General features: G+C 36.6%; 1 protein-coding gene across 1 annotated transcript; it reads left to right on the plus strand.

Moving 5' to 3' along the window:
* Positions 1–2,651: 2,651 nt before the first annotated feature.
* LOC146137352 (uncharacterized) lies at positions 2,652–20,096 on the plus strand. Its single transcript, XM_083393968.1, has 8 exons — positions 2,652–2,789; positions 4,245–4,896; positions 6,930–7,084; positions 10,062–10,142; positions 11,925–12,023; positions 13,078–13,136; positions 16,812–16,953; positions 18,521–20,096. The coding sequence occupies exons 1-8, from the start codon at positions 2,751–2,753 to the stop codon at positions 18,605–18,607; spliced, it is 1,314 nt and encodes a 437-aa protein (XP_083250094.1). The 5' UTR covers positions 2,652–2,750; the 3' UTR covers positions 18,608–20,096.
* The last annotated feature ends 1,080 nt before the right edge of the window (positions 20,097–21,176 follow it).

Raw genomic sequence — 21,176 nt, forward strand, 5'->3', positions numbered from 1 at the left:
TAGTTTCCATATTTTGTGATTATGATTTCCAGTTTTGTGAAAAGATACAATATGCCTGAAAAACAAGCGAGCCTCCAAAATAATCAGGCGACCCAACTTTGGGTCGCGACCCATGCGTTGGGAACCACTGGTGTAGACCACTGGTTTAGCGTCACGCATTTCGTCCGCGTTTTCCTATCTAGATGTTTTGAGGATTTCTCTCCGGGAATTTCCCGGTATCTCAAAATGTAGCCTAATTTTCTGTCAGCAGAGAATAAGCAGTTACTGCGGGGCTAAGCTAAGTTTACTAGGCTGATGCTGGTTTACTCTAGAATTGAATCCGAATCTATTTGTTTAGGTTGCGTGTTTTGATATCTGATCCACCGTTAATGTGTAGGCCTATTGTATACAACAGAACGGCAATCAACTTACAGGAATAGAGAAAGGTTAAGGATGCACTACTAATGGTTAGCATAATACCACCTCTGTCTGTTACATTGTGTTAATTAAGTAAGTTGTTTATGTTATACAAGTTTAGAAAAGCTACAAATAATAAACGTCCTATACGTTAGTTTATGTAAGTGGGACATTGCACAAATCTAAATCTTGAAAAGAGCCAACTGGTTTAAGTTGTAGCTATGCGTTCATCTTTTATGTGGAAAGATTGCTTGGCGGATCAAAAAATGTTTTGGCAAAAACTAGTTGAACATATTTCACGGTTTAACATTTACGTCTGTTTTTGTTGTATAGGCAAACTGATATATAAATATTGTACAGTTAGCCTAGGTAAATTTAGTAATAAAAAAGGTTTAAGAAACGGTGTAGTACTTTAATACTCTTGTAATGTAGTTGAATCTTTGTTTTTTAAACAAAAATTTATTCATCTGAGAGCGACAAATATATTGTTTTTACTTTTCGAAATTATATTTCAAAGAGTCACTTTTTAAGAGCATTTTTCATCTTTACCCGTGATAATACAAGCGCTTTACGAAGGAAAGTTGTTTTTCTGTGGCTTACACATTTATGCGCACCTGCAGTGGCCAGTAACAGTTACACAAACAAGTCGTTCAAATTCACTTGGTCATTTTGCGACGAAAATAACCTTAACAATGGCGAATGGGCGCTAATTCGACGCTAAACCGCAGACGCTTTCGCGGCTTTAGAATTCTGCCGCCAATCAAGCATTGAGACGCACCGCGCGTGGAATCAATTGCTCACTGGGCCGCAGAGTGTCTCCAAACCTTGCGTCGTTTTCCAATTTTCCTGCATTGAGTATCACGCAGCGAGCAATCAACGAACCTCTCAGTTGACCACGAATGCTTAACAAGCCAGTCGAGGCGTTGCTCTGCCGTGCGACCACAAAAGTACATAACAAAATGCTTTAAAGAGTAACCACTTTGGAATTAACGGCCAGGCCCTATTTTTAGCTATGGTTTGCGCCTATTTTACCTTCAAATTTGGTTTGCATTTCATTTCATAAACGGCGGGGTATGAGCTGTTTTACGATCTACATTTAACGAAAAATGTCAAAAGAACACGTTAAAAAAAGAAACCCGCTACCAGGACCTTTATTTACCTTATTTTGCGCCAGTTTTACCTTCAGGCCAGTTTAAATTGCCGTTTACAAACGACCACTTGATTTATTATCAAAGCATACAGTTGAGTTAGCAACGTAACAATAATGACCAAAGGGAAGTATGCAGCTTGAAATTTCATCGTGTAATATCTCCTGAAGTAAACAAGATTTCGATCAGAATTTTTTACACGTTAGCCTACTGTACTAAAATCAATCTAACTTAGGCAGCAATCACACTTTTATCAGAAAAAACATATTAAAAAGCTGCTTTGAAAAAGAGATGACAGTTGCTTTTAAAATGGTCATAGGGCTATGCCAAGCAAGCATAAAACCGCACTTCAAAATTGGTATTTGGCAGTTGTGACGTTTTTCGCTAGGAACCAAATTTCTTCATGGTACGACGTGGACTGTGTTGAGCTAAGATTAACAACGTCATAGGCGCTGAGATTATTTCGTCGCAGTTTATGCGGTTTCTGTGAGATGAGCGTAATCGCGGTTTAATCCAGCTCTAAACACTAAACTTCAGTTGAAATGTGCCGTGCGCAGAAACCTATGCAGTTTCTTATGAGAGTAGATCATGCCTGTACGTCGCAAAGCAGTGACAGATAGTGCGAATTTAGCCTTTTGTTTCAGCGTTTTTAAGCTATAGGAGACAAACGGCAACAACATAAGTAGGTAGCATTTTGTGAATGTTTCGAATCTGTATTTTGATTGTGGCTAGATGTTGTAGACGTAGAATGAATATCAAAGCTCATACAGAAGTATAAGTAGAATTTTGTGAACGTTTAGAATAAATTTTATTATAATGGCTTGAGGTTGTAGTTAGATGTAGAATTAAATCGAAACCCAAAAAGAAGTTGACACATGTTGTGCTACTAACTTTTAACATGACCAAGTATGCATTATTGCACTGGTTCTAAGCCAGACGTACGAATTTTTCAACTTTGTGTTTTGCTGTGTATATTGGCTAATCCTTGCACTGGTTTTACCAACACAAACCTTTAAGAACCTTGTTTGATGCTTAGTGTTTTTATAGATGTTCATTTGCCACAAAACCGACTTGCTGATCACTTCATCTATTAATGCGTTGTCCATCTTTTGCGCTTAGAACGATGGTTTAAGCAAGCGGACAGTTTACAAAAAGCGAGGCCCGAGTTTCAGTGATACGACGACTGGCAGGTACAACCGACACAGCATGGGTGGACAACAGATGTCAAAGACAAGATCACACCAGGTATGTATTTTAAGTTATTAAAAAGTTTACGGGGAGTCATCCCTCTACAAACTAGAATTTTTGCCAACTTTTTCCACAACTTTTTCGCGCTTTTAGCATATTGAGTGTTAGGGTTTGTTACACCGCGTGAGTTCATAAACTTAACAAATTGTAATTTGGGCATAAAAAAAATTAACTATAAATTTCAAGGAATATGCGTCTCGTTTATGTGCATAATTAATTCATCACGTATCGTTTTAAGATAAACTTTTTGCCTTTTTTTAAGTGCTTAATTAAAATCTATAAAGTTGTTTTCATCGGTGACTATACATTAAAAAGACGCGAACCACACTGATAAAGCGTTTGACAGACGCAGTATAACTTCATAATTTTGACTAAAAGGAGTGGTAATTTTTCGGTAATAATGTACCACACAACTTTAAACCATTCACCAAGCAAGCCTTTTCAATTTTGAGAGCAAATATCAAACCCCTGTGCATAGGTTACGATCGTCACTTAAAACCACGTTCCCGGATCCTAGGTGACACAAGGCCATTCTCTCAAGTCATTTTAACAGCTTCTTTGATGTTTTTGCGATCTGTGTAAAGCTCAAATTCTACCTTGCCATTTGGTAGTAAACTGCTATATCATAAGATCGGTTGGATCATATTGTATGGTTTGCGTTTTTGTAAGCCCTATATCTCTAAAGCGGCATGTACAATTAACTTTACCAAGTTATTGGGCACGCAAAATTCTTGTAATGTGTCTAGTTCGAAATTTCCTATACTTATACCGTAACTTGATGTATAGAGTTGTAAGTTTGTCAGTTTGTATACTATTTGACACTTCAAACGTAATGAGTGTTTATACATGCTTATCTATTGAAACACACCTAAAATTTCTATTAAGGGTACAAAAGTAGCGTCAGTTAATTTCTATATACCGGTACGTGAAATATTTTTCTGTGCGTGTATTTTATTTTTTAACTCAAAATTATAAGCGCTATTTACAACCTTAAAAAACATTAACCAACACAGTTCAAACTGTTTAGTTTTTAAATAGACTGCGACTAAGATTCGCGTTGTACTGACTAAATTAAAGACTTGACTTACTTGAACTTATTCAATGACTTGACTTGAATCAAGGCAAATTACTTTACTTAGACTAAAGTCACTTTGACAAATACTTTAAACTAAGTTTTAATCGTATTTATCGTAAAAATGGTTTGTTGTAGGCTACCTATTCTTGGGTAAATAAAGATCTATTTATTAAAAATGACTTATCTCATTTCTGAATAACTTATATCATTTGGAAATGACATATATTATTTTTTTCTAAATGCTTGTCAACATCACTGGTTAACATTGTAAAAAAAACTTTGCCCTTTAATTCGTTTACACATTCTTGTTTCGTCGTTTACACATGATTCTTGTTTTTTTTTAAACATTACAACTCATCAGTTTACTACAATTTCAGCAATACACAAACAACAACTACGTCCAAGAAGTAACCCCTCAATCATCACCCCATCTGCCCCCTCACCCTCTGCACAGACAGCTCCACCGGCCATGGGCCCCCATTTCACCAATCACCCACCGGGACACGAACCCCCAGGATGATGAAAAAGACGACGACAGGCCTGTGATTGTCTACTCAAGGTCCCCGAACCCAAATCGTTCTTTAGATCGAGGGCTCCCCGCTTTGTATGAGCAAGTTGAGAGGCCTAGATTGGTAAAGCAATCGACTTTACCCAAAGTCACTCGTAGCCCCCCGCGGGGTAATTTTAGCCCCGGGTTCAGAAGACCCTTCCCGACCCACAGCGTTGATAAGTACGAGCTTGAACTCAGGCCTACCTTTGCTACACAAACTTACACCCCCTCGGAAATAAGGAATGGCAGTGAAGAGAAAGAAACTCAGTTTAAGCCTTCATTTGTTCACGGTGGCAAACAGCAGGGTGAGGTGTTTCCCCTGGGTGATCCAAGCTCGAGCTCCCCTGCCATCCAAAGGACCCTGCGACCCCCAAGTAGTGTGACCAGTTCACCCCTACTTGTGCCTAACAACCAGACCACCAATGTTGCAACTAAAGCAATGTCGAGGAGCGGGTCGGTGAAGTCGGCTCTTGCAGACGGTAGGTCACACTTAGGGGTCGCCCGATAGTATCGGATCGGAGCCGATACCAAATACCAAGTGGTAGTATCGGTACTCGTCCGATACTAGGGTGCTATCGGTGCCGATCCGATAACAAATTAACGTACGAATTTTATTCTTGTTTTTGGTTAAGTATAGCTTATTGTCAGACGCACAATACTTCACATTTCGGATTTCCGATAATATAATAATATCGGATCGGAGCGGATACCAAATGTCAATTGATAGTAACGCTACTTGTCCGATACTAGAATGATATTGGCGCCGATCTGATACCAAATTAATATAGGGATTTCAGCTAAAATTTGCAATCTATAATCGAGTGATTTATTCCTTGAAATTTAAATGTATTAAAACTAGTATATCTTAGCAAATTTAGGCCCAATAACGTTGAAAAATTAAGATTGCCTTTGAAAGATCCTTATCTTATCAAATCACTTTGTATTGGATTAAATGGCGAACTTTTTTGTCAAAACATCGATGTGTCGGTATAAGAACTCTAGTTAGTAGTTACCTCTAGCTACTATTTTTATAATCAAATTACCTTTCAAAGTTAAAATCGCTGCGTTTTTGCAAACAATGGCTGAAATCTCGACATTAATTTGGTATTGGTGGCGGCTGTAACAAGCATCACATCAAAGCACTTGCTGTTTTGAGAAGATTATCCTTCTAGCATAGAAAACACATTGATAAATAGTTAGTAGAAACAAAAACATTTTTTTAGTTAACACAAAATAGTATTTTGCCAACTTTGGAACGTAATGATTGGAGGTTGTAGTTAGACGTAATAATTACTAATTTCAATAATTATTATCTGGCATAGGTTATCCGTCCAATACGATATTATCGAACATCCTTAGCCACAAGTATTTCGTCCATAACATGCGTGCGTGTGTTTTGTGTGTGTGTGTGTGTGTGTGTGTGTTATAGTGTTCATAAAGCTTGTATTAACTGCACTTTAAGATAATATTTAGTAGTTTTATGGCCGACTTTTGTTTCTTAAATTGTGACGTCACAGTTATACAGATTTGTTATTATTACAAAGTTATATATATTTAAAATAATTTCAGGAGTTAAACGTTTAAAACTATCCTTAGCTATATTTCATATACTGGCGCGTTTTAAAATTAAACAATACTAAATTACTTTCGAAGTTTTGCGCATATGACAAACAAAACAATAAGCTTCCAAACTGTCCAGGTGGTGGTTTTAAACCCTTTTCTGGTTCGGTCGATCAAATGAACCCGGTTCGGAGTAATGATAATTGCCCAGGAAGCACGCTAACCGCACAGTTGACTTAATCTTGATCCGCAAGGCTTTAGCATTCTAATCGATTCTTCAACGTCAATCGCATAATCACCTACAAATCTTCCCCACGGTCCTTGCGAGTTTCGTGGTAAACAAATTAAATTTTCATGTTAATCAAATTAGGATAAAGCTAAGTAATCTTCTCAATTACAGACATCTGGTTACTGAGAATTAAAAAAATATGTTTGTTTGCTAATTTGACGTTTAGAAAAACTAAACAAGATTTTTAGTGTCGAATTTTTATATGCTTAGAGTTTTTATTACCTGTAATCTTACTTTTTTTCGGTGTAGTTTTGAATAACACCCATGGGCCTCAAACTAATTCCTTTAATTTGAAAATACAAAAAAATACTCAACTGTAAATTGAAGCATAAAACTATATTGAAGTAAAGGCGCTGGTCAAGATTCCTACAACATTTTCGTCTGGAGGTTTATATTGCTAACATTTTTAGGTTTAATGTGCGAGTTAGCGTTTGGGTTCGGTCGGGAGAATATTATTATTATATTTACTCTCCCATATTCATTTGTTTCTTGCGATTTTTTTTTGACAACTCGTTTTGTTACGGTAAAAAGTGATTAGATTGTCGACTTAACTAATCGCAAAAATAGTTATGTACTTTTTGTCATTAATCAGTTGCTTAAAGTGCTTATTCAAGCAGCAAAATTCTTGCAATAAGCAGCACTGTTTGTTGTCGTTATTTCTAGCTGTTGCCAACGTGGTCGGTGCCACGTCATCGCGTAGCATTTTACCAGCAAACAACAAGAACAGTTCTGATCAGCAGCAAACAACCAAGGAAAAGCAGAAGGCCCTGAGTGAAAGACTGATGACTGTAGGACCCAGCGACCCACGAAGGGTGCAGGTGGGTTTCAGCGGTTAATTTCAATATACTTAACAACTATAAGAACAACAACTATAGAGGTGTCCCATAACAATAATGTCCAATCGGTAGCTTAAGCAAAACGATATTATTGGTGCTCGTCCGATATTTAAGGAAGTATAGTATCAGCGCCGACCCGTTGCCAATCTTATTTAGCCATGAATGCTGACCTATTTAGATTGGATAAAAATCGCTTAGTGGGAAGGTTACAACGCAGTTCGAGTTGTTTATCGGTCTCACAATCTCACAAATTAATAAACTACATTACAATACCGCTTTAATGTTTGACCTGAGAGAGTTATTTCTGGAATGTTTTTTCTGGTAAATTATTGGAATATAGTCCACTAAAAATTTCATTGAGAGAATCGTTTTCTTGTTTGCGTTTTTTCAAACTCATAACGCAGGCCCGTAACTACCACGGGTTCAACCGATGAATCAGGACTCAGCTCATTAGATTTTATTATGAAATTAAAAGGTTGAAAATTATGCGCTTTTTATTATTTCATTTAGTTAGAACACACACGTCTAATCTTTTGATGTGGCTTTTTTGTTTATTGCATGGTGTTGCCTTAACCTCATAAGAGCCCCGTTTTAAACACTTATGGGACTGATTTGTTTGTAATAAGTTTAGCATAATTTTTAGTATTCGCAGATATAAATTTTCGGCAATAGACTTGTCTGTTTCTTCGCAGATATTATTCTGAAGACAAAAAATTTGCCTAAACTGAATAATAATAAACAACGGCCATAATGAGTTTGAACCGGAGCCCAAATTGACAAAGTTACCTTGCTTTAAGGTGCGCCCGCTTTCCAATTGCACCACTATATGTTTCCAAAACTCTGTCTCTCGAGTCTATATTAAACCATGTGTGACGCACTGGGGAACTTTAGTTCGCATCGCGAGGGCTTTTATCAATCGATATCATTGGCTGACCGTACAACTGAGATCACAATCGAAGTATAAGTAACCCCTATACTCTGTTATTAATAAGGCCAAGGTGCTTTTTGTACCTGAAATACTTTGCTGTGGAGACAAGCCACTGCCAGTATAGGACAAAAAGGTCGATACTGATGGATAATTTTTCATCTGCTACAAAACTTCACTTGTTCGATAAATTTTAATCCGATATTAATTGGAAGGGTGCTAAGTTATCAGTTGAATTCCTAAATTGCGACCCTTCGACAAGTGTAGTAGGTTCCTAAACACCTTATTGAAATGCAAGAATCGAACATCTTGAAATGAAATTCCTCTTGCAGAAAACCTTAAGGTGTTTCGCCTATTTAAATCCTAATATCTTTCAGTAAACCTTTTATACTTGTGAACTTAATTCCATTTGAAAAAAACGTATTATTTCTACACAACATATTTCCATTGGGCTATGTTTAATAATTTTTGTTTATTATTTTTGTCATCTTCACGTATTTTTGCCCGAAATGACCAATATTTAAAGAAAAGGCGCATGATTTTCTTAAAACGTTTTTAACTTTTCTTAGCCAGCCTAAATGGCCATGGCGGCAACTTGCGATATTTACCAGTGCCGGAATTGTTTTGTTAAACCTGTGAACATTCTCTTAATGGTAAAGTCATTATTAGGTGATTTTTGTATCATTAGGTGATGTTTTAAGTGTGAACGTTGGGTGTCTAACATACCTTTTAAAAAATTAAATTTTTTTTCTGACCTTAATAGAACAATTTTTTGTCCTCTGCGGTTTGTTTAAATAAGTAAAAATGTTGAAGGGTAAATGATCCATACATTCAAAACTTTCCCAAAACCTAATACCACGTCTGGAAGCTTTATTAAGGCAATAAAGAAATGTAACGAGTGATTTTTGCCTTATTTTGTTGCGTTAGGCACTATACTTAGAAACAACTACGGCGTTGATTCAATTTATTCTATTTTTGCTCACCTTCTGACTTTACCGTGAGGCGTCTACCTTCATTTCTGATGTAATCTTTTTACGGACTCCCAATAAAATCCGAAATAAACTTTTTTATCTTCGGCGAACCGGTAAATCCATTATAATTCGATTTTGTACCTCAGGCATTCAAACTTGATGCCACGTGATGCGATTAAGGCTCTTAACACGTGGGTGACGTTTGCGCCTTTTTCGCTTTCGGCTAAATATTAGGGTTATGCGTGGCGAAAACAGTTTATTTGTTTCAATTTATGATGAACTGAACTATTTTCGGTGTTCTCCGCCCACACAAGTCAACAACCAATACTGGATAAACTTAGCACATGCTTAGGGAACCACATACGTTTTCATAGCCATTTTTTTTATGATACTTCAGTGTTTAAAAAAATAAACCGAGTTGGCCAGACGACTTAGACCTCAATAGTGGCCGGTTGAAACAAGTTGTGCTTATTTAATGGATAATATCTTGTGTGGTTTATTGTGTATACATTTCGAAAGACACCAAAGTCTTAGTGCTTAGGGCCTCTAAAAGGCAAGGTCCGAACAAGTTTAAACGGAGGTCTGCACTTAACAAGTACATTTTGTGTACAAAAGCGTGCTTTATGACGGTGCTACTTTTTTAGTTTTGTTCACCACTAGCATCTATCTCCAGATTTCATTCACCCTTGTCTCATGATATGATAAAACTATCTCGTCTATATATATAAAAGCACAAAATGGCTTTAGTTGTTTCGAATTTTTTAAGCTATGAAAGCACAAAAACACAGAAAATTCGCCCTGCTCGCAAGCTATTTTCCATTTCTGATAGTTCACCGTTATTCACCCCTTTTGGTTGGTTCACCCCTGCAAAAATTTTAGTTACCCTGGGGTGAACTATTCACCTGATTAAGAAACACTGCTTTATGGCACAGTGTGGCATGAAACCTTTAATCAGATGTAGCAAGGTTGTACGAAAGTTTGTTAGGATTTTGGTTTGAAGTAAAACGCACGTTTCTAGCAAGACATTTAATATAATGCTATTAACTGGTGTTTGTCGTTTCAGGGAATCTTCGAAGACATTCTTTGTGAAATGGGCGAAGCTAGAATCATTCAGTACAAAGACGCCTTCGCAAAATTTGACAAGGTTTGTCAACATGGCCGTAAAATTTGATTAAAACATAACTCATATTCGAGCAAAATCGTGCCCCTCAACTATTTTTAAGACTATCATACAAACAGAACAAGGTGTATCTTTAATCTTTTTGTGACTGACAGTACAAAAGTATTTAGAGTCTATACAAGGGGGACACCACTCACGAACGTTTGATTGCGCTATCCAGGGTTACCATCTGCTAAGACCAAAAAATAAGGACACTTTTGATAAGGCGGGCGGACCCAGGACTTTGTTGTGGGGAGGCATCCAAATACAATACTCTCAAAAACCTTGTTGTTAGTTATGAACCTTAAAGCAAAAGTTCAAGAAAAAAATAGTTTTGTTAGGTTCAATTGGCGAAACTTCCGTTATGTATTTGGCCAGGGTTCACCAGTAATTGAATAATACTGTTCGAACAGTAATTGAATAATAAATTCTGTATATTAATAGTGAACAGTATATTGAATAATAAATTCTAAAATAAGACGAACTAAACACACAACTCAAAAATAAGCACGTTTCCTAGAAATAGGCACATTTATGTTTTCTAAGACACTGTCATCAAAAATAAGCACAAATCTGAGAAATAAGCACGGTATGGTAACCCTGGCTATTCCCTTTAAATTTTCGCAAGCACTTTGCTCTTACTCCCACTTTGCTCCTCATTCTGCGCCCTCCTCTTTCGACCAATAGGATCGCTCGACATTCACCCGCGTGTAATTATCACCAGGGATCAATAGTTCGAACATTGTCCGTCGGTACGCGGCAAAATGTCGCTTCCCCCGCCCCTAATGCCCCAAGGCGACAAGCGTAAGTTGGCTTGAGTGATTTCGGGCGACACAATATTTCCAACGTATTGATTCCAGCGGAAACTTGTCGCTAAACAGACGAGCTTTGAATTACTTTGCCAAAGGTCAGCGGAGACGCCCTTTAAGAAGATTTTTGTATATATTTTGTTCTGAAATCCGTGTCTGGCTAAAGCTTTTAATTATTATGCGTCCGAGCGTGGCAGTAAAATACGCCAGCTTGTGTTTTAAGGCATTTGAAAGCCATATATTTATTCACTGTTCAAAACGAGTAAGGTTAAAATAAAAAATGTAACTCATTTTTTGTTAAAAATTGCATTTTAGTTCCAGGGGTTGACCTTAGCCTAAAGGCCAAGATCGAATAGCGTAAAAATCAAATTAATTTCAATATAAGGTTGTTTTAAAAGTTCGGAATCTATTCCACGTTCAAACTGATTACAGGTTAATAAGTCGGTCTCACGGGTGACCATAGGCTTTTTCACAACCCCCTTTCTGCAATACATACATAACCCCAGTTCAAATCAAAAGTAAACGTTTTGTTACTGAACACTATTGTCCAAACAAACTTCTTTCGGTTGAATACAAGTGTATTTTTATCGCTGGTAATAAAATATTCACAAGGCGATTGCTGATCGAAAACGTTCACCAATATAGCACATGGTGTCGATATCCGATAACAGATGTATTTGAACAACCAGTATCGCGGTGCGATCTAATATCAGATGACATAATTGTGCTTAAACAAGCAAAATAGGTCAATTTGAATATTTACCTTTATCCGCAGAATTCCAATTTTAAGCTGCACAAACATATCGCCTTGCAATATCCAAAGTTTCCAATCTGGAATATTTACGTTAAGCAATGGTCAAACAAATTGTTTCGGTTCGAATAGTCAGGTGAACACTGAACATACTTGGAAACCTTAGCACCTTTTACAACTCACTTTGAACTTTGCATTTATTCGCAGGATTCGAGTGGGATCATCAGCTCCAAGCAGCTTCGTCGTCTGCTGCGAACCTTGGGTCACAATCCCAGCGATATTGAACTGAGGGAACTGGTCAACCAGGTCTGTACTGATTACTAGGGATTTCCGATAATGTCGATACCCGATGCAAGTTGTAGTATCGGTTAAAGTTCGATACTAGGGTTGTATCCAGTGGTGGAATTCAGCCGGTTCGCACCGGATCTATAGAACCGTCCCACGAAGGTTTTTGAGATCAGCAAACCAGTTAGCACTACTGGTTAATGTCAATGAACTTTTGCATCTTATCTATTGAATTTTGTGATAGAACCGGCTGACAAAAAAATTGAATCCCACCACTGGTTGTATCGGCGCCGATTTGATAACAAATTAATTTAAAAAATTACAGCCACCATTTGCGATAAAGTTCAGCTATCCAACTTTAAAAGATAAATTTATTGATAAATAGTAGCCCAGACTAACAACCGAAAGTAACTTAACTTTTTTAGAACTTTTCAACGCAAAGCAAATTTTACCCTAATAGCCTTGAAAAATACATTTAAAGGTTTAAATTTCATTTATTTTGCTTGTTTGACCATAGTAATGACGTCATTTGGTACCGGATCGCGATATTTTTCCTCCCAAATATCGGGTATCGTTGTCGGAATAAAATGTCAAGTATCGACAACCCTACTGGTGACGTACGATAATATCGGATCGGTGCCGATACCCTAAGCTAAATGGTAGTATCGGTACAAGTTTGATGCTAGGATGTTATGCGTGTCGAGCAGCAAATAGCAAGAAAATATTTAATATTCAAAAGATGGGATAGATTTAACATTAAATTTATTTTTATGCATCTTTGCAAACATTGAAAATAAGATAGCATAAAATAACACAAGGACAGCGAAAGGGCTTTACGTTCAACGAGTAGATCTGCCCACGGATAAATAACTAACTTTATTAAAAGTATTTCATAAAAACACTTAATTTTAAAGTCGAGTAATTTTGCCCGAAAGACTTAAATTAAATCAAGTCAAGTTGTGGACAACAGAGACTTAATTGCACTAAAGTCAAGTCAAGGACTTAAGTCATTACAACCCTGTCCACTGCGGTCGGAAAACCAAGTAAATCTACATACTACATTATTCTTATACAGGTCGACATGGATGAGAATGGAAAGATTGACTTCAACGAGTTTATCATCATGATTGGATAGTGAGTTGAAAATTGTTTTGTTTTTTAGCTCAGTTCCACCCGCAAATTATGGAAATAATATGGGCTTTACAAGCATCCTGAAGTATTTACATTTTTCGTCACTCGCCAGAGTATTTCAAAACGCGAAATTTTCTGTCTAAACTTTTTCATCCCATTATTACATTTGGGTAAACAAAATTTACTCCAAAATTTAATGAATTGTAAACTAAGTTAATGTCTTTCCCAAAAACCAAAACATATTTAAAACCAAATATTTTTCGATTTTTCTTGTAATAATAAACCTTTTTTTTAAACAAAACTGCGCAACAGTAGGAATATTAATTTCATCTATATGAATATATCTGTCGCGTACCTATGGGACTCGTTTTATAAGACCTGCAGAGTATTAATTTCACGCTTTTAAACGCCTTGCCTTTAAAAGGATGACAAACGAGCAATAACGACTATCGATGTGACCGCAGGGAACAGGTAAATTGCCGATACAATGTTGCGGCTATAAAACTACCAGCGCCAAAGTCAACATTCCAAGGGACAAATTATCCCCTAATTCCAATCTTCTAAGTAGGCTTAGCGGGAACCTTAAAGGCTTAGCTTGAAGCGACGGGGGAGTTTTGTAAGCTGTAACCTGAAGGGCATAGGACGAAGAAACGCGGTTTCAATTGGGAAACTTGATCGCTATTCATCAGCTTAGGATTTAATAAAGACGAATGGTTATAGGAAGCTCATTTAGTAGAGTGCTTGAGCCAGGGAACGTGAGACGAAACTCACCTGTGGGGGAGAATGCTTAGGCGTAAATCTACTAGCCACGCTGTTCTCAAACTGAGAAAGTTTCCAAGGGTTCGCAGAGAATCTTTTAATAAAGAATATCTAAATTGATTTGGTCTCATTATAATGTTAATGATTTACATTTCTCGTACAGTTTTTTTTTATATTTTATCTTGGTTATGTTTTTTTTTCACCAGTCCAGCCCACCATCTCTTTAAACGTATTAGGATTTCAGTTTGCGTATTGGTGAACTGAATGGAGCGATAACCTTAGTTTTCCTACGGTCACTTGTATTACGTAACTTGGTCGGTAAAAAAAATCCGTCTACTTTTCGGTAAAAATCATTTTAGATTCGAAATCATTCTACTTTTAGGTAAAAATTCGTTCTACTTAAACCTCTGATATCAAGTGATTCAAAGTTCTTCTAATCAAAACCCTCCCAAAGGATCCTCACATCCATTTAAAACAAAGCGACAAAAACAAAAATATGTCCGTCCTTGAAATGCCTCCTTCTCGCAAGTCCATTACAGCAGCGCAAACTTTTGCAGCCGAGGGTGCTTTCCCGCCCACCTTTGGCCGGTGTTGCTTGCGGTGCAGACAGTTATTATTGTATCAAATATTCATTCCTGGGACGCAACCTTCCGCCAAAAGGAAAGGATCAATAATTCATAAGCCGGGAAAGTCTTTACCGTTTGTTTTGTTTACAGCCCCTGAGTTTTCCAGATCGGAGGAAAATTACTTTCCCGGTGTTGGCGCCAACTTCTCGAGTGCAATAAAGTCCCCGGGGTTTAGGGCGCCGCTATTAAGGGGCGATTAGGGGGCTAGACTCCCCCATGTCAGACTTGGAAAACTAGACAATTTTAGTTTGGTACACTATGCACGGATCTCTAATGTCTTAATCAAGATGCTGTCGATTTACTCGACCTTTTTGGCTTTGCAATTCATTATCTAGATAATTTTTGTTTTCTAATTCTATGAATTATAGCAAAATGCGACTAATTCTAGTTCTAATCTAATTTGGGTTTTACCAAAAATGATATTTTGTCCAATGGCATTTTTTATTCTGTCTGTCAAAACAAAGAACTTCATTTAAAATGTAGTTAATTTTACATTCAGCAACTGCTAAACAGTATAGAAGTTGGGACTAACATATTTACAACATTCTTTTTAGAATAATTTGTGGTTTAAATTAAATTGATTGTAAACAATTATATGTAATTCCAGTTAAAATTCTAGGCAAAATTTGTCTTTTTAGAAATTCGGTTCCAATTCTTATCTAATTTGATAAAACTTAAATATTCCAATTCTAATTCCAATTTTAATTTATAAAAGCCAACATAAAATATAGTTGTCTACGTCTGCCCCCCTAAAATTGCTCTTCCGGCAATTATTTTTTTATTAAATATACCGCCGTTTCGTTATCATTTCCCTGATGAATATTCCCTGCATAGGTTATCGAAACGTCATATATTAATTAAAAATGAATTGCCGAAAGGACAGTTTTACAGTTGATGCACTGCCTGGCTGCGACAGGGTGTTTATTCGTTTACCAACTATGATATTTTAGAAATAACGATTTCACAGAACTTTTTTTTCGGATTTTTGCCTTTTTTACCGTAACATGAAAAGATGGTTGATAAAAAGTTAAATCTAAACCGTTACGGTTAACGTATAAAAGAACTGTTAATTGACCTGAAAATGTGTTAAAAGCTTGAGAAGCGCACCGCTCCGAACAAAAATCAGTCAGCAAAGTTCTAAAACTTTTAATACAAATATGCATTTCGCCATATAATTGGCATCATCAGTTTGTCTGTACAAATATATAGTAAAAAATTAAAATATTAAAATGTTAAATAAAACAAAATTATTAAAAATTTTAGAACTTTGATCGTCGGCATGATGTGTTCTGTTGAGGCAAGATTCTGTTGTGAATACACATACTAAGCTTATAGCATGTGTTAATTGGAATTTATTAAGTTGTTAAAATGTTATCCTCTTGAAGAATATTTTCAGTACGGTACCCTGAATATTGATCCGACAAGGCGTGAATATCTGACCTTTGAGAGAACCGTGACTAAAACCTTATCTTCGTTTCGGATCTAAAGGCGCTAATTTTAGTGCCTAAACTTTTAAAAGACTGTTTTCACATCCCTTAGGGTTTACTCCCAAGAGATGGCGCGGTGTTCCAAAAAAGCAATCACTCATCCTTTAAATATAGTCGGGTGCGGCTTGAGTGTATGTGACTAACTTCGGTGTCGTTACATCGTCTTCTTTTCCTGTTAATTTTGTCCTTTTTTCTTTTGTGCGTGTTTTGACGTTTTTATCTTCACTTGTATTTTCACACTGATTATGGCATGAGGTATTGCCGAAACGTTTGTAACAGCGAAATGTCGATTTTATCGAATAGGCCTATAATGACTTTAATATTTTTATTAAAATCGGTTTGTTGATTTGGCATTTTTTACTACAGGGGTGTCCAAACTAGGGCCCGCGTGGTAAATTTGACAGCCCTCGCATCCCTCGGAATTTCCCCTAGTGAGATAAAATATATTTGAAATGTTGTCGGATGCATTTACAAACTTAAGTTGTTTGATTTTTTTCAACGACAAATTCCCAAAAGCTTAGTAGCCTACAGTCTTTTGTAAAATAAAAGTTATAAACAGTTTTACTTTCTAAGAGTTATAAAAAACTACTACATATAAAAGCAATCGTTCGTAGTTTTTTTTTTATAATATTCTGCAACAAAACCTAATCAGGTCAAGTCAATATCGTTTTCTTTTTAAAAAAGTTTCCTAAATCATTATAACCACATGGAACAGAGGAGGGATGCTTAGTACTTAATGGATACTTAAAAAGTAACCTGATTCATTAAAACCTTGGAAGGGATTGTACAAATTCATTTCTTGGCAGTTTCGACAAGGCTAACAACGAAGACGAGGACTTATGCAACATCTTTCGGGTCTTCGATCGAGATGAAAAGGGATCCATCGACGTCAACGACCTCCGCAACATCTGGAACGACTTCCTCACAGAGATGGCTCCCCTCGATGAGGTATCTTGCATTTACTTGGTTTAAATGTTACGCCAAAAATACTGTTCGTGCTTAACGGCCTGTCGCTGACCTCGTGTACGCACACAACTAAATTAGAGAACTTATTTATTGTAAACTTATATATTGTAGTGGCGCGAACGCCAACGATGGCTTTTTCTTGAGCGAATGCAGCTAGCGCGCACGCTACTAGCTTGATCCAAAAACGTGACCAACCCACACCACAACTAAAACAAGACTGCTTTCGTTCTCTCAAACGGTTTGCATCCAAAACGAAGGAATGTCCTTCTGGGCCAAAACAAAAGTGTAAAACAATGAGTGATTAGAAGTGAAAACGCAAAGGTGTAACGGAAAGAAACGAACTGAGACAAAAAGTGAAGTGCAGTGAAGTAAATCAAATTAAACCAAGAAAATCAACAATAAATTACACAACACAAATAGGCAAACAAACGCCTTTTTTTTGGAGGGGGGTCATACCAACGCTGCAAACCCCCTGGATCCGACCCTGGTTCCCAACCTTCCGAAGAGCTCACGTGATAAATTGCTGTGGCAATCGTCACATGGTCAGATTTATTGCTATTGCTTTGGTAAATCTTCCTACAAAATTTGAAAAAATCCAACAGCTATCGAAAGACGAGGAGCATTTTAAATTAATTTGAATGCGCTAATGCTATTGTCCCATGGCAAACTGAATGTTTAAAATATGAAATATGTCTCCTCGCCCTTACACGATTTGCGATGAGCTTTTGTTACCAGGCGTAATACCAATCAAAAATGCGCCTTTTTCACCCGACCATTGTATATTCTTGCACAGAGCATAGAACACGGTTAAACACTTCGAAATATGTAGACAAGGCATACTTGTTAAAAATCAGATAACTGAAAACAGGCCAGACAAAATTCCACGCGCCCGCGGCTGATTTTCCGTGTTGTTAAGTAGCAGTAACTCTACGTTGTTATCCTGATTTGGGAATATTTGATTGAAGAATTTACACTTGTAAAGTTGTAAGGCAACTTCACAATTATTTTAGAGCTTTCTTTGAAAAAGATTCCAACATTTTTTTGGATTCGCTTTTTGACCCGGCCCTCCCAAGAAATTTTGTTATTCGCGTGCAACCTCTTGTCAAAAAATGTCCACACATGCTATTGGGGAATTTTGTGTGACGCTAGTATTTGACTGACAATAAGTATAACCCCTAATTTTTTGTATTCAGGAATTTTCGCAGTTTTTATTAAAAAAGATTAAGATGTTGAAAAAAATAACCGTTTTTATTCCCAAACTTTCAAATTGGTACTTACTGATGTACGGGCTTTATATTTTACATCTTACTACAATTTCCAGCCATTATCTTAGGATTGATTCAAAATATTTACAAAATGTTAGGCTACCTACTTCCGTCAGGGCTTTGACATTCAATCTACGTCTAACTATAACCTCCAGAAATTATCCTGAGATTTATTCGAAAAGTTCACAAAATGTAACCTATACTTCTGCATGCGCCTTGATATTCATTCTATTGTAAAGTTCCACAAACTGCTTCCCCCTTATACTCACGTGTTTATTTTCTAGTTCGAGGAAATGATCAAGTTTATCGACGACGATGGTAACGGGGAAATCAACCGAGTCGAGTTACTCGAGATGCTGAGTACGAGATGATACAGAGCAGTGCTTCTTAAACTTTTTTAGTTTTGTTCACCCCTAGCATCTATCTCCAGATTTCATTCACCCTTGTTTCATGATATGATAAAACTATTTCGTCTATATATAACAGCGCAAAATGACTTAGGTTGTTTCGCAAGCTATCATCCATTTCTGACGGTTCACCCTTATTCGCCCCTTTTGGTTGGTTAACCCCTGCAAAAACGTTATTCACCCTGGGGTGAATCATTCACCTGATTAAGAAACACTGCTTATATAGAGCAAGTACGATTAGCAACGAGTAACGCGAGTGCACGGACATCGCTGTGCAACGAAAGTTCTGGTTCGCACATTTGCTCGCCAAGAAACCCACAAAGATTTCGTTGTTTTTGTTGGTTTACAACCATAGATAACCGAAATATAAACCACATAGCAGAATGCCCGCCTGACTACTAAAATATTGCCCGTAAAATAGCCGAGTGATTTAATTATAAATATCCACGCTACCCTGATTACGTATTTCCAGTTGTGCTATCAATTGTAATCTTTCGTAGTTCACAGAATCTTTGAAATCTTTTAAAATCATTCAATCCCCTTCACTTCCAACACACGAACATAATGTTAGACCAGGGGTTAAACTTTTTACCGCGGACCCCTAATTTTTTTTTGCTTAGCATGGACCACGGTAGGCGAGAAATTTTTAAAAATGACGTCATAAATTGACGCCACAATACCGATCTGCCGTCTTCGGTCCAAAAATTGTGAAAGTATAATGGAGTCTACATTCAGCACAAAACCGTTTTAATTTTAATTAAAATTATTTTAAAAATTAATTCCTTCTTAAATATACAGTACTATTTCCATTAGGCCCTCATGGGCCCCTAAAACTAGTTCACGGACTCCCAAGAGGTCATGGACCCTAATTTAAGAACCCATGTGTTAGACCAAACAGATATGAATTTTATTTTTATAAAACTTCTGACATCCCGACATGGTTGCACTTCTAAATAACATTCTACATTTTTTATATTTGTTTAATTCGAAGTTTACCAGACATAGATTGCATTTGGTAAAAGTATTGCTGTGTTCTTGGCCATAACTGAATTAGCCTAATAACATGACTTCAAAGACTTGCAATATAGTTAATGGACAGTATTCCAAATATTTCGTTTATCTATCGCTGCATTTACCAGTGAACACATTTCTACTATTTTACCTTTAATGAATTCAGTACCTCTAATTTGAAATTTTGCAAACAATACGTTCAGTGCATAATACTTGATCAAAGTACGCCTGTTGGTTGTACACTTGGTCAGAGTAGATTGACATGTCATACACTTGGTCAGAGTGAAATACCATAAAATGCCCTTTTGCCTAATCCTTTAAACCTGACTGTGTTTTCATTGACTTTTCTTCTTCTATTGTACTTTACCAAATGTTGCATGTTCCAGTTGTTTCCGAATATGATTGTCGTTACTTTTCGTGTAACCATTCCCGACAAATAAAGATCCTTTTTCCTGCTGAAAAATAGAGTCTTTTTGAGATCAAAAAATGGTATTTTTGCCACATTGGCTACTTTTACTTTCACATCTATATAGCTAGTCGTAAATTGATATTAATGGCAAGACTTTGGTACGCTATGAAGAATCTGTAATGTAGCTTGGTAATGAATTGCAAAGCTAAAAAGGTCGAGTAGATCGACACCAATTTGATTAAGACGTTAAGAAGAGATTATAACTTCTATCGAAAAAAATGTTATTTTAAAATTTGCTGTAGGCCTACTGCAATCGGAAGTTTAAATAATATGAAATAATTTTAAAAACAAATGTACAATATTAATATTAAAACAAATGTACAAGGTGCTAAATAATGTTTCAGTATTTATTGTCACCTACAGCGGCGACAAGCCGTTCGACGCAAGCGGTGTTTTCTTGAAATTTTAAATTGTTTTTGAAAAAATCTATGATATTGACAAATAGAACATAAATAAAAGGTGACTGCAAAAACGTTTTACCTTTTTTTTCTTTTTTTGATACAGGAAAGTGTTTGCATAGTAAACATTTAAACTTTAACCTTGTGTAAAAAAAGATTCATCGATAAATAAAATCTACATAGCTCACTTACGCCACCTTACAGTTAAACAATCTTTGCCTTTTTGTTTGCCAAGTTTGACTAATAGTGGCTGATTATATCGCTGTAGCTTAAAGTTAAAGGTCACAGTTAGCAGTGACAGGGGTCGGCAACCTACGGCTCGAAGTCTGACAATGCAAATTATCCGGCGCGCCGCCTCTTAATGGGCATAAGTTCCTATATTTTTGGCTATTTTAAATAAACTTGTAGCTGTTGTGTGGACTCAAATTTTTAAACAAACAAATGCGTTTTATTCGAGCTTCGCGCAAACTTACCTAGCATACAATTAGACACATTTTTAAATGCAAAAAGTCTGATATGCCAACTTAAAACATATGTTTCAATTGAATCCTAAAATTGCATTTTAACTTAACTACAAAAAATTATAATTTTAAATTTATTATGGCTGGCCGAGGCCTCTCTGAGAATGGAAAATGGCTTTGGCCCGCGACATTAC

Source organism: Ascidiella aspersa, chromosome 7 (assembly GCF_963924565.1).
Source record: "Ascidiella aspersa chromosome 7, kaAscAspe10.2, whole genome shotgun sequence".
Lineage (NCBI taxonomy): Eukaryota > Metazoa > Chordata > Ascidiacea > Phlebobranchia > Ascidiidae > Ascidiella > Ascidiella aspersa.

Coding starts and splice junctions, on each gene's coding strand:
- LOC146137352 (XM_083393968.1), top strand. CDS start 2,751: ATGGGTGGACAACAGATGTCAAAGACAAGATCACACCAG. Junction 12,024..13,077: donor TGAGGGAACTGGTCAACCAG/GTCTGTACTGAT, acceptor ATTCTTATACAG/GTCGACATGGATGAGAATGG. Junction 16,954..18,520: donor AGATGGCTCCCCTCGATGAG/GTATCTTGCATT, acceptor TTTATTTTCTAG/TTCGAGGAAATGATCAAGTT.